This window comes from Chlorocebus sabaeus, chromosome 8 (genome assembly GCF_047675955.1).
Source record: "Chlorocebus sabaeus isolate Y175 chromosome 8, mChlSab1.0.hap1, whole genome shotgun sequence".
In the NCBI taxonomy this organism is placed as follows: domain Eukaryota; kingdom Metazoa; phylum Chordata; class Mammalia; order Primates; family Cercopithecidae; genus Chlorocebus; species Chlorocebus sabaeus.
The window spans coordinates 28,460,158-28,473,816 of NC_132911.1; the positions used below are offsets into that span (position 1 = coordinate 28,460,158).

At 40.3% G+C, this 13,659-nt stretch overlaps 1 protein-coding gene across 2 annotated transcripts in view; it reads right to left on the minus strand.

Annotated features, from left to right (window-relative positions):
- Positions 1-13,659, minus strand: part of INTS9 (integrator complex subunit 9) — a 125,919-nt gene that overhangs the window by 88,439 nt on the left and 23,821 nt on the right. The window contains exon 2 of one of the 2 annotated variants that reach the window (XM_007962058.3): positions 5,938-6,065. The exons of the other annotated variant lie outside the window; for it this stretch is intronic. Within the exon in view, the coding sequence (XP_007960249.1) occupies positions 5,938-6,065 (128 nt within the window). The remainder of the gene's footprint in view (positions 1-5,937; positions 6,066-13,659) is intronic. 2 annotated transcript variants of the gene reach the window in all.

The window sequence follows — 13,659 nt, forward strand, 5'->3', positions numbered from 1 at the left end:
GTTTATTTGCGTAGAGGTGTTTATAATATTCTCTGATGGTAGTTTGTATTTCTGTGGGGTCGGTGGTGATATCCCCTTTATCATTTTTTATTGCATCTATTTGATTCTTCTCTCTTTCCTTCTTTATTAGTCTTGCTAGTGGTCTACCAATTTTGTTCATCTTTTCAAAAAACCAGCTCCTGGATTCATTGATTTTTTGAAGGGTTTTTTTGTGTCTCTATCTCCTTCAGTTCTGCTCTGATCTTAGTTATTTCTTGCCTCTGCAAGCTTTTGAATGTGTTTGCTCTTGCTTCTCTAGTTCTTTCAATTGTGATGTTAGGGTGTCAATTTTAGATCTTTCCTGCTTTCTCTTGTGAGCATTTAGTGCTATAAATATCCCTCTACACACTGCTTTAAATGTGTCCCAGAGATTCTGGTATGTTGTATCTTTGTTCTCATTGGTTTCAAAGAACATCTTTATTTCTGCCTTCATTTCGTTATGTACCCAGTAGTCATTCAGGAGCAGGTTGTTCAGTTTCCATGTAGTTGAGTGGTTTTGATTGAGTTTCTTAGTACTGAGTTCTAGTTTGATTGCACTGTGGTCTGAGAGACAGTTTGTTATAATTTCTGTTCTTTTACATTTGCTGAGGAGTGCTTTACTTCCAACTATGTGGTCAATTTTGGAATAAGTACAATGTGGTGCTGAAAAGAATGTATATTCTGTTGATTTGGGGTGGAGAGTTCTGTAGATGTCTATTAGGTCCGCTTGGGGCAGAGTTGAGTTCAATTCCTGAATATCCTTGTTAACTTTCTGTCTCATTGATGTGTCTAATGTTGACAGTGGGGTGTTGAAGTCTCCCACTATTATTGTGTGGGAGTCTAAGTCTCTTTGTAAGTCTCTAAGGACTTGCTTTATGAATCTGGGTGCTCCTGTATTGGGTGCATATATATTTAGGATAGTTAGCTCTTCTTGTTGAATTGATCCCTTTACCATTATGTAATGGCCTTCTTTGTCTCTTTTGATCTTTGTTGGTTTACAGTCTGTTTTATCAGAGACTAGGACTGCAATCCCTGCCTTTTTTTGTTTTCCATTTGCTTGGTAGATCTTCCTCCATCCCTTTATTTTGAGCCTATATGTGTCTTTGCACGTGAGATGGGTCTCCTGAATATAGCAAACTGATGGTTCTTGACTCTTTATCCAATTTACCAGTCTGTGTGTTTTAATTGGACCATTTAGCCCATTTACATTTAAGGTTAATATTGTTATGTGTGAACTTGATCCTGTCATGATGATGTTAGCTGGTTATTTTGCTTGTTAGTTGATGCAGTTTCTTCCTAGCATCGATGGTCTTTACATTTTGGCATGTTTTTGCAATGGCTGGTACCTGTTGTTCCTTTCCATGTTTAGTGCTTCCTTCAGGAGCTCTTGTAGGGCAGGCCTGGTGGTGACAAACTCTCTAAGCATTTGCTTGTCTGTAAATGATTTTATTTCTCCTTCACTGATGAAACTTAGTTTGGCTGGATATGAAATTCTGGGTTGAAAATTCTTTCCTTTAAGAATGCTGAATATTGGTCCCCACTCTCTTCTAGCTTGTAGAGTTTCTGCCAAGAGATCTGCTGTTAGTCTGATGGGCTTCCCTTTGTGGGTAACGCGACCTTTCTCTCTCTTAACATTGTTTCCTTCATTTCAACTTTGGTGAATCTGACAATTATGTGTCTTGAAGTTGCTCTTCTCAAGGAGTATCTTTGTGGCATTCTCTGTCTTTCCTGAATTTGAATGTTGGCCTGCCTTGCTAGGTTGGGGAAGTTCTCCTGGATAATATCCTACAGAGTGTTTTCCAACTTGGTTCCATTCTCCCTGTCACTTTCAGGTACACGAATCAGATGTAGATTTGGTCTTTTCACATAATCCCATATTTCTTGGAGGCTTTGTTCGTTTCTTTTTACTCTTTTTTCTCTAAACTTCTCTTCTTGCTTCATTTCATTCATTTGATCTTCGATCTCTGATACTCTTTTTTCCAGTTGATCGAGTCAGTTACTGAAGCTTGCGCACTTGTCACGTAGTTCTCGTGTCATGGTTTTCATCTCTATCAGGTCATTTACGGACTTCTCTGCATTGGTTATTCTAGTTATCCATTTGTCAAATCTTTTTTCAAGGTTTTTAGTTTCTTTGCGCTGGGTTTGTAGTTCTTCATGTAGCTCTGAGAAGTTTGATCGACTGAAGCCTTCATCTTTCAACTCGTCAAAGTCATTCTCCGTCCAGCTTTGTTCTGTTGCTGGCAAGGAGCTGCATTCCTTTGGAGGGGGAGAGGCGCTCTGATTTTTTGAATTTTGAGCTTTTCTGCACTGCTTTTTCCCCATCTTTGTGGTTTTATCTACCTTTGGTCTTTGATGATGGTGACATACAGATGGGGTTTTGGTGTGGATGTCCTTTCCGTTTGTTAGTTTTCCTTCTAACAGTCAGGACCCTCAGCTGCAGGTCTGTTGGAGTTTGCTTGAGGTCCACTCCAGTTAGGTTACTCCCAGTTAGGCTCCCCAGTTAGGCTACTCTGGGGTCAGGGACTCACTTGAGCAGGCAGTCTGTGTGTTCTCAGATCTCAACCTCCATGCTGTGAGAATCACTACTCTCTTCAAAGCTGTCAGACAGGGACATTTATATCTGTAGACGTTCCCGCTGCTTTTTGTTTAGCTATGCCTTGTCCCCAGAGGTAGAGTCTACAGAGGCAGGCAGGCCTCCTTGAGCTGTGGTGGGCTCCACCCAGTTCGAGCTTCCTGGCTTCTTTGTTTACCTACTGAAGCCTCAGCAATGGCGGGCGTCCCTCCCCCTGCCTCGCTGCCACCCTGCAGTTAGATCTCAGACTGCTGTGCTAGCAATGAGGGAGGCTCTGTGGGTGTGGGACCCCCCCCCCGAGCCAGGCAAGGGAGATAATCTCCTAGTGTGCTGTTTGCTAAGACCTTTGGTAAAGCACAGTATCAGGGTGGGAGTGTCCCGATTTTCCAGGTGTTGTGTGTCACGGTTTCCCTTGGCTAGGAAAAGGAATTCCCTTCCCCCTTGTGCTTCCCGGGTGAGGCAATGCCTCGCACTGCTTTGGCTCTCACTCGTTGGGCTGCACCCACTGTCCTGCACTGACTGTCTGACACGCCCCAGTGAGATGAACCCGGTACCTCAGTTGGAAATGCAGAAATCACCCATCTTCTGTGTCACTCATGCTGGGAGCTGGAGGCTAGAGCTGTTCCTATTCCACCATCTTGGCGCCAACAACCCAGTATTTGGTTTTCTACTCTTGTGTTAATTCACCAAGAATAATGGCCTTCAGTTGCATCTATGTCACTGCAAAGGGCATGATTTTATTCTTTTTTTATGGCTGTGTAGTATTCTGTGGTGTATATGTACCACATTTTCTTTATCCACTCCACTGCTGAGGGACAGTTAAGCTACTTCCATGTCTTTGCTATTATGAATAGTGCTAAGCATTTATTAAATGCCCTTGGTAGAGAATATGATGGCCAAGCAATGAATACTGAAGAATGTCAATACATGATGGCCAATTACAGGAAAACACAACTCCAAAGTATACAGAGAAAGAAGGGTCACAGAGGTAAGAGGAAAACCAGGAATGCATTATCATGGAGGTCACTGCTACTGAATGGTCAAATAAGATGAGGACTGACAAATGCCCATCACGTCCAATGACATGGAAGTCATGTGGGACCTGAGAGGTTCTAGTGGAGTGGTGTGGGCAGAGTGAAGACTGGACAGGGTTTAGAAATGCTGAAGGGGAAAAACGAGTTGAGAGAAATTAAAATTGTTTTTTAAATTTTAAGTTAAATGTGAATGATTATAATTAAATGACAATCAACATGGAAAAGTCCAAGCAGATATAAAATAATAATTTAATTAATTAGTTAATTGTAATAGTAAAAGGACTCTGAAAAAGTGATTAGGATGAAATCTAGAGAAGATAAAGCAACTCATTCATACAACAAATACTTACTGAGTAGCTACCACATGCCAAGAATAGTTCTAGGCAGTGGGGATAAAATGGAGAATCAAATTCCCTGCCTTTATGAAACTTACATGTAGTGGAGAAGAAAGACAATAAACAAATATGTACTCATAATATAATAAATGCTACGAAGACAAATAAAGCAACTGAGCGGACAGACAGGGTCAGGAATACCACTTTAGGCAACTGTGTCCTGGTCTGAGCAAAAGGAGACACCTTTTGTAAGAAACCGTATGGACAGCTAACCATTCTGCTAGTAGAACTTCCCTCTGAGAGTGAAAGAATGGGAAGGGGAAGAGAGTTCTCATCCAGTTCTCATCATCCAGGAAATTCATGACCCCACAGAGCAGGTTGGGCTCCCTTTTGGAATCTCTCATGGTATCTTAGACTTCATTTTTAAAGTAATTATCCTAAATATATATACTTGTTTTCTAATCACAGGTGTAATTAAATATTCATCTGTGTGATGTCTTTCTCCCTGATGGACTGTAAGTTTCATGAGGGAAAGTAGGTTGTTCTGTTCATCTCTAAATCCTCTGGTCCAGAATAGTGCAGATTTTTAATAAACATCAAAAAACAAACATTTTGCTCTTTGGGGGAAAAAGACAATAATATCAGGCTATTTTATTAGGAAATAACCAATTGTCATGTAATTAAGCGCCTCCCAACCCAGTTTTTAGGCAGTATCTGTGGGTGGTACATGTACTCCTTTTTTTCTTTTTCTTGTTTTCGAGATGGAGTCTCTGTTGCCCAGGTCAGAGTGCAGTGGCACGATCTCGGCTCACTGCAACCTCCACCTCCCAGATTCAAGTGATTCTCCTGCCTCAGCTTCCCAAGTAGCTGGGATTACAGGCAGCCGCCACCATGTCCAGCTAATTTTGTTTTTCCTGTATTTTTAGTAGAGATAGGGTTTCACCGTGTGGGCCAGACTGGCCTCAAACTCCTGATCTCAGGTGATCTACCTGCCTCAGCCTCCCAAGGTGCTGGGATTACAATCCTAAGCCACTGCACCTGGCCTGTGGGTGGCACATGTATTTCTAAATGCTGGGTGTAATTATAACTGAATTCCATCAGCTTTGCATAAAACGTAATCTGGAATTATCTCTGACCTTATCCTCACACCACCTTACTGTACCCCTTATCTCAGAAAAATCAATAGTTGATGAAAATTTTAGATGGTTCATCAGGTTATCGCTGTGAATAATCATTGTACTCAGTGATATCTTCAGGAATGACTGAGATAAACTAGAAAGCTTACCCAGCTTGCTATGCTTTTGAGCTCTTACATCTGCTTTAGATAGCTTTTCCATATCCTATCTTGTATGTGGTGTCACTTTTTGCTACTGTAAGTATATTTGCTTCTACAAGGTAGTCACATCTTTTATAAACTGTTTCTAAATAGTAGTATGCTGGGAAACCAATTTCCTAAGGCAAAGTCTCAGTTAAGCATAAACAGTGCTATTGTAGGCCTGAAGCAATCTGTCTCATTTAAGACATGAACTTGGGCTACATATGTGGTTCTAAATCTAAGGTTGACTTCGTATGAAAATAATGCAGAGAAGCCTATCGAAAAGAAATGTCAGATTCCATGCTGTTAAGTCTCTGCAAAGGCTGCTAAATAATTCTAAAATTCAATTCTTGGGCTCATCAGTTGACCATTTACCAGCTCTTATGTGATGAAAGATGAAATATACATGACCTCAGTTGTACTGAGCAGTTGCAGGAACATTTTACAGAAGCTCAAAAGAAGTTATAATAAAGAAGCCAATCAATAAATCAATAGAACACTTTCCATCAACTCAGCCAAAGGAAATTATTTTGATAAAGAACATTTTTAAGGGAACAAAGCAAACTTATGACAATACACTAGGTACTAGTAACATTCATACTAATGCTACCATTTTTCAGCAAACTTAAAGCTCATTTTTTCTTTGGCTGCACCAGCACATACCTTTGAACAAGTGGCAAAGGAAGGAAATTGAGGGTAGAGGTCATGTCCAGTCCACAGTCCAACATAATGGTGGTTGATTTGAATTTGAGCACATTGCATGGTAAGGTTGGGTGCCCTGACAGGCAATACTGAAAAAAATTAAATCACTTTGATCAGTAATCAATTATCGAAGAATCCTACAAAGTAAAATGAATTAAGTAACACTGATGATCTTCTCTCATAAGACCAGAATGTTAAGTTCAGCTAACTTTCTATGTGGTTTCCTCCCTTTTACTGCTTGGGGACTAGTTTCCCCAGCTGTTCAAAATACTCAAGTCTCAGATCACGCCCGTCTGTCTTTTCACAGGGTGCCAAGCAAGCCTGGTTTTAGATGGGCCACAGTTATTCAAAGTAGAAGGTTTCAAGGCTATGGTTATTCATTCCGTTCTCACAAGACACTGGCGAATTATCATCTTTCCCTTTGTATGGAAGTACTGTCTAAAGCTGTGGATGTCAATGCAACTCTAAGCTAGACACTCAAACTGTGCTCTAGGTTTGGTTTTCTCCCCTTATAAATAAGTGAACTTGCTCAAAGAGGAACTGGTTAGAAAGGTTAACTAACAAGCATGAGTAAAGGTTTATGCTCAGTCTTGTCAGAAGAAATGACTCAAAAGGACAAGTGACTTCCCTGATGTGCAGACACTAAGCAGGAGTGTGGGAACCTACTTCCAGACAAGTAGGAGTCTTTTGCCTGTGGCGGCAGAGCTCAGAAGTCAAAGGGGCACAAGCCACAATGGTGTCTTCAAAGGAGAGTGAGCACAACACATTGACCCAAAACATTTCTCATGTTCTCCTCAATGTTGTGGCAGTAACAGATCTGTCACACTGAAAATTATCTATATGGGACACGCTCTGCTATCTTTAATAATTCCATTGCTGCTCTGAAGAAAAGAAATGGAGGAAAACCCTTTCCCCAACTTTTAAAGCCCTCCCTTGAGCAACAAACCCCAGAAAACGAAGGGAACAGTGTGTTAAATCCACTAGCAAGTCCATTCTATTTTTTTTATCCTTGGGACAGAGTCTCACTCTGTCGCCTAGGCTGGAGTGCAGTGGTGCGATCTTGGCTCACTGCAACCTCCACGTCCCTGGTTCAAGCGATTCTCCTGCCTCAGCCTCCCAAATAGCTGGAATTACAGGTGCCTGCCCCCATGCCTGGCTAATTGTTTTGTATTTTTAGTAGAGATGGGGTTTCATCATGTTGGCCAGGTTGGTCACTAACTCCTAATCTCAAGTGATCCGCCCGCCTCCTCAGCCTCCCAAAGTGCTGGGATTATAGGCGTGAGCCATGGCACCCAGCCCTCTCCTGATTTAAGCACAAGGACAGCACAAGTGGGAGTGAAGCTCCATCAATGCCCAGCCCCATATGGCTACAGTCACTTAGGCTAAGTCTTTCCAGGTATTTGTTGCTCTGTTGGTTCTATCTTTGTAGTGGATGACTTTTTCCAGAGGACGTTACAGGAACTGATAATTTTTGAAAACTGCATGTTCTAAAAATGGTAAGGCCAAGAGCCAAGAAGTTGTATTTTGCAAGCTGCTTCTTCATTCCAAGTTTATGTATGATGATTACATTTTACCAAACAAAAATTCCCAAGTCATGGCTTGAAAAGATGCAAGGCGGGCCGGGCGCGGTGGCTCAAGCCTGTAATCCCAGCACTTTGGGAGGCCGAGACGGGCGGATCACGAGGTCAGGAGATCGAGACCATCCTGGCTAACACAGTGAAACCCCGTCTCTACTAAAAAATACAAAACACCAGCCGGGCGAGGTGGCGGCGCCTGTAGTCCCAGCTACTCGGGAGGCTGAGACAGGAGAATGGCGGGAACCCGGGAGGCGGAGCTTGCAGTGAGCAGAGAGCGGGTCACTGCACTCCAGCCTGGGTGACAGAGCAAGACTTCGTCTCAAAAAAAAAAAAAAAAAAAAAAAAAAAAAGAAAAGATGCAAGGCACTTAAAATGAAAACAATACAAAGTATTTAAAATTGCAATTGTCCCGAAGAAGTCTAGGATCCATGATTTTGGTAATTACATTTTACATAAGTTCCTTCTTTGATAGGTATCAGAATTACAGAAAATTTTTTCCTCCTAATTAAGACAGAGATATTCCTATCTCTACCCTCCATCTGGTTCCCTATTGCTACTCGGTCTTTATCCCCATCTAAAAACTATTTGTTAAAGATAAACTATCTCAAAATGAACACAAAGCATCATGTTAAACTTGCTCCAAATATAGCGAATGTTCCAGGAAAAGCTTTCCTATATTTTTCCTTTCAAAAATAAGAAAAAATCAGATATTCAGAAAAGCATGGAAGAAAACAAAATGAAATGCATGTAACACTTATTTCTGAGTGGGAAGATTATTGTCCAATTTTCTTCTTTCGGCTTTCTCTATTTTCCAAAAGTTCAGCAATGAGCTTTTACTACATTTTTATAATCAGAAAAAAAAATGTGATTAAAACAAAACAGAAAATTTAGCCAGCCATGTTGAATGACAAAATCTTTTTTATCTTCCTCCTTAATTCTAAATTATGGAGGATAAGGTACACCAGAAAACAGAAGAATATGTAAAATTTTTAAAAGCTGATGCTTAAAATATTTCAGCAAAGGAAGTTCGCTGAAAGACTTTACATTTGTTACTGTCGTTAAAGGCCAAAGGCCAAAGAAAAGTGAGGAACGCTTTTTTTTTTTTTTTTTTTTTTTTTTTTCTGAGACGGAGTCTCGCTCTGTCGCCCAGGCTGGAGTGCAGTGGCCGGATCTCAGCTCACTGCAAGCTCCGCCTCCCGGGTTCACGCCATTCTCCTGCCTCAGCCTCCCGAGTAGCTGGGACTACAGGCGCCGCCACCTCGCCCGGCTAGTTTTTTTTGTATTTTTAGTAGAGACGGGGTTTCATCCTGTTAGCCAGGATGGTCTCGATCTCCTGACCTCGTGATCCACCCGTCTGGGCCTCCCAAAGTGCTGGGATTACAGGCTTGAGCCACCGCGCCCGGCCGTGAGGAACGCTTTCTAACAGCTACCACCAAACGGAACAAACATTTTTAGAGCACTGATGAAAGGTGCCAGGCCCTGAGCTCATTCGCCTTATTTGTATGGATGAGAAGGTTGAGCTCTACCAAGTTTCAGCAGCTTTTCTAGGAAGAGCCGGACACACAGCGAGGTCCCTCTGACTCCAAAGATCCCACTCATGCTTCCCAAACTGCACTGCTCACCATGGGTCACTGAGTGCGCAGGAGCACAGAGTGGCTTGCCTGAGGTTCGCACACTTGTACAGGAGGCGCTTGCAAAGGGCCCAGACCTTGTGGCCTCCAGCGATGCTCTTTGGGAAATTCCAGTTTTCTGCCTCTGTCATCAAGCAGCGTATCATCTACTGAGGGTTATGAGACTAAGGCTCAAAACCAGTAAGTAATTATGGAAATAAAATTATCTACAATCGCACCAATCTGATCATTTTTATATTCCATCTTTTTTCATATTTGTAAAAGTTGTAATTTTAGTATTCATACTGCTCTGTGTGCTGCTTCAACTCTGGATGACTATGTTTTCCTCATGTTACATCACACTTCATTTTTATTGGCCTAAGTAAATATACCATGGTTTGTCTGGTCATTCATTCCCTTATTGTTGAACATTGAGGGTTGTTTCCTGTCACTCTACTATCACAAGCATGGCTGTGGTGATTACTTTAGTGCATAAGTCTTTTTCCACACTGGACTATTTTTTAAGATGATTCCCAGAAGTGGTACTAACTGGGTCAAAAAAGATGAGGATTTTACGGCTCTTTCAATCTGCTGCCAAAATGCTTTCCAAAAAGGACTGTACTTATTTACAATGTCATTGGTAATATATCAGAAGATCTGTTTCACTGCTCAAACCCATGAGCATTATATTCAAAACCATGTATAATCTGTACTGAAATGCAGTTATCACCCTAGTAGTAGCCATGTAGAGGTAATTAAATGACCCTAACCAAGGAAAGTTAACTATGTGATAAGTGGCTTTAGTTCTGAGAGGCAGTTTGGTGCAATGATATAAAGTAGGGAATTTGAAGTTAAGACTGCCTGGGCTCAAATCTTGACTGCACTCAGTGTTAATGCGTGATTTGGGGACGTTACTTAACTTTGGACTGTAAGGTGCAGTAATAGAACTTATCCCTGTAGCAGAGTTGATGGGAGGACTAAATGAATGGACACACTACCTGGTAAACAGTAAGTGCTTTTAGTTGCTATTAGTTACAAAATCATTAAGGGGCTGAAGAGGTCATCTAAGTTTGGATGGAGTAATTTATATTCTGCAGCGGCATTCACTAACATCTTATATATGTGCGTCCCCTAAGACTAGGTGAAATGAATGAACAATTTTATAAATAGTTCCCATTTTGTTAGTCTGCTCTTCAGGAAGATAGATCCACTAGTAAGTACAGAATAAACTTTATTTTTTTCCAGCTTAACAAGCACATAGCAACACTTTCATGTTCACTTTATTTCTACTTAATTAAAAAGCTACAGGTTTTTCTGTGATCACAATATATAGTTGGCTCTCCATATCCATGGCTTCTGCATCCACAGATTCAACCAACTACAAATGGAACAATATCTGAAAAGAAAAAACTACAAATAATAAAATATAACAACGCAGCAAAAGTTATATAAATTTTAAAATGCAGCCTGGGCGTGGTGGCTCATGCTTGTAATCCCAGCACTTTGGGAGGCCAAGGCGGGAAGATCACCTGAGGTCAGGAGTTTGAGATCAGCCTGACCAATACGGTGAAACCTCGTCTCTACTAAAGATACAAAAATTAGCTGGGCGTGGTGGTGAGTGCCTGTAATCCCAGCTACTTGGGAGCCTGAGGCAGGAGAATCACTTGAACCCAGGAGGCAGAGGTTGCAGTGAGCTGAGATCATGCCACTGCACTCCAGCCTGGGCAACAGAGCAAAACTCTGTCTCAAAAAACAAACAAATAAACAAACAAAAAGCAATGTACAACTATTTGCACAGCAATTATATTGTATTAGATGCTATCTACTGTGGGTATGGAGGGACTACTATACTATCTGTATTTCCCCGTGTGCCTTTTTTTCACAGAATAAGTGGAAACTGGTTTTGAAAGTTACATGTGGCTAAGATAAACATTATATTTTTTGAATAAAAATTTTATCAGTTATACTTAATGTATATATTTCTCATTCTGTTATTTTCATTAAAAAGCTTTTATTATGGGCAGGCATGGTAGCTCATACCTATAATCCCAGCACATTGGGAGGTCAGGGCAGGATAACTTAAGGCCAGGAGTTTGAGGCCAGTCTGGGAAACACAGTGAGACCCTGTCTGTACAAAAAATTAAAAAAAAATAGCCAGGTGTGGTGGCACACAACAGATGCCAGAAGACAACTGGAGTAGTATCTTTGGGGTTTTAAGGTAATTTGCTACCCCACAATTCCAACACCATCATTGTCGAGAAGTAAAGTTAAGAAATTTTCACACCAATAATAAGTAAGAATTCACTATTTCAACACCATCACTGAAGGAGGTATATTCAAGGTTATATTTCAGGAAGAAGGGAGTTGAACTCAGAAGAAATACGATACAAGAAGGATTGGTGAGCAAATAAATTGGTTAAAATATTGTTAAATAATAACTATTTTAAAAGTCAAATAATTCATTGACTCTAAAATGTGATGAAAACACATCTTTTATTTACACACTACTGAGAAAAACAGCAACAATGAGAAATAAATAAAAACACAGTGCTTTAATGATGGGACTGAACAGTGCATTATATTATTACGCTAACTTCTTTTTACTTTGAAATTCCTTTCATATAGTGCAAGAAATTTGTCATTTGTCTTCATGTGCTTTAGAACGAGATAGGGAATCCTGTTGTACATATCTTGGTTATAAAACATCAAAGCTTCAACTTGGCCAGATGTGGGGCTCATGCCTGTAATCCTAACATTTTGGGAGGTTGAGGCGGGTGGATCACTTGAGTGACTAGCCCGTCATGGTGGTGTGCACCTGTAATCCCAGCTACTCGGGAGGCTGAGGCAGAAGAATAGCTTAAACCCAGGAGACGGAGGTTGCAGTGAGCTGAGATGGCACAACTGCACTCCCTCCTCAGAGACACAGCGAGACTTTGTCTCAAAACAAAACAAAACAAAACAAAACAAAGCTTCAACTTGTGGTCAGTTTTCATAGTAAAAAAAAAAAAATCTGAGCGAATCAGAAGAAAAAATAAAAACAAAAAATCACAATAACTAAAACTTAAAAATCAAGAAATAACAGTATAATCATACTATTGAAAAATATAATGGTAACTAGCAGAGCCAAAAAAGTTATCTCTTACATTTGGGAACTGGGGACTGAGAGTTTTTCCAGTTTGTAAAACTATTTGATTCATTTTTAACTGTGCATATATAAAATTTTATTTTAAAAAAACCACATTAGACAATGATTCATCAAATGAAAAAAAAAAAGGGGGGATGTATCTATGTGATTTAGAAATAAACCTAGAAACCTACTTAGAAATAGCCCAGCTACTTGGGAGGTTGAGGCAAGAGGATTGCTCACACCCTGGAGTTGAAGGCTACAGTGTGCTGTGATCATGCCACTGCACTCCAGCCTGGGCAACAGAGCTAGACCCCATTTCTAAAAAAAATTAGTAAAATTTTAAAAACCTGGAAATAGATTTTAAGACAAAGATTACTATATAATGATAAACAGTTCACTGGTAATATATAACTGTGACCCTTATGCACAAGCAATGTAGCCTCAAAATACATGAAGTGAAATTTGCCAGAATTCCAAAGATTTCAAGGGGAGAAACCTGCTGCCAGTCTACCTGTTTTAAGCTGCTATTAAAATATTCTCTTTGTTGTTGGTGCTCTGATTTTTCAAACACAGGTATGAGGTATAACTTACTTTCCTTTTGGTTTACACTTCTAACACATAAGAACTCATCTTTCACAACCGTGAAAAATACTGTCAGCCATGATCACTTTGAATATGGCCTCTCTCCATTCTTTCTAGTTTCTACTTCTGGAATGCCTATTAAATACATGTGGTAATGTTTCATTTTACTACCCGTTCCCTGTTTATCCTTTCTTTTTTTTTTTTTTTTTTGCTATGTATAGTGCATGCTGGGTATTTTCTTCAGATTTATGTTACATTTTGCTAATTCTTTCTTTAGTGGTGTCAAATCTGCTATTTAACCAATGGGTTAAATACTGAAATTTTCTTCCCAGTGACTATGTTTCTGAAATCTAGTGAGTCCTCTTTCCTTATTAAAAACAGCATCTTATTATTTTCAAAGGTTTGGATGCTTTCATACATGCCTTTAAATCACTTTCACATATTACAGAGTCTCCATGTTACACGGTTTTCTGAAGTTCTTGGTAGTCTTATTATGTCTACTCATCCTTACTCATGGTGGATTTCAGATCCTTGAACAGTTTGCATGGTGAGCTCATTTTTGGTAGGGCTTTGTGGGAATTCTGTGGGAACTCTATGAGGAATGGGTTGAGGCGGGTCCCCAATAAATGTCACCATTTTGAGACCATTTTATGTTGATTTCTCAACTTAAATATCTGTACTGTAAGGGGAGCATACACATCAGACTCTCAACACTCTCAAAACACTGGCCCAAGTTCCTTGCAGAGACGAGCTTCCTTACAGACCCCAGGAGCAAGCAAATGAAATT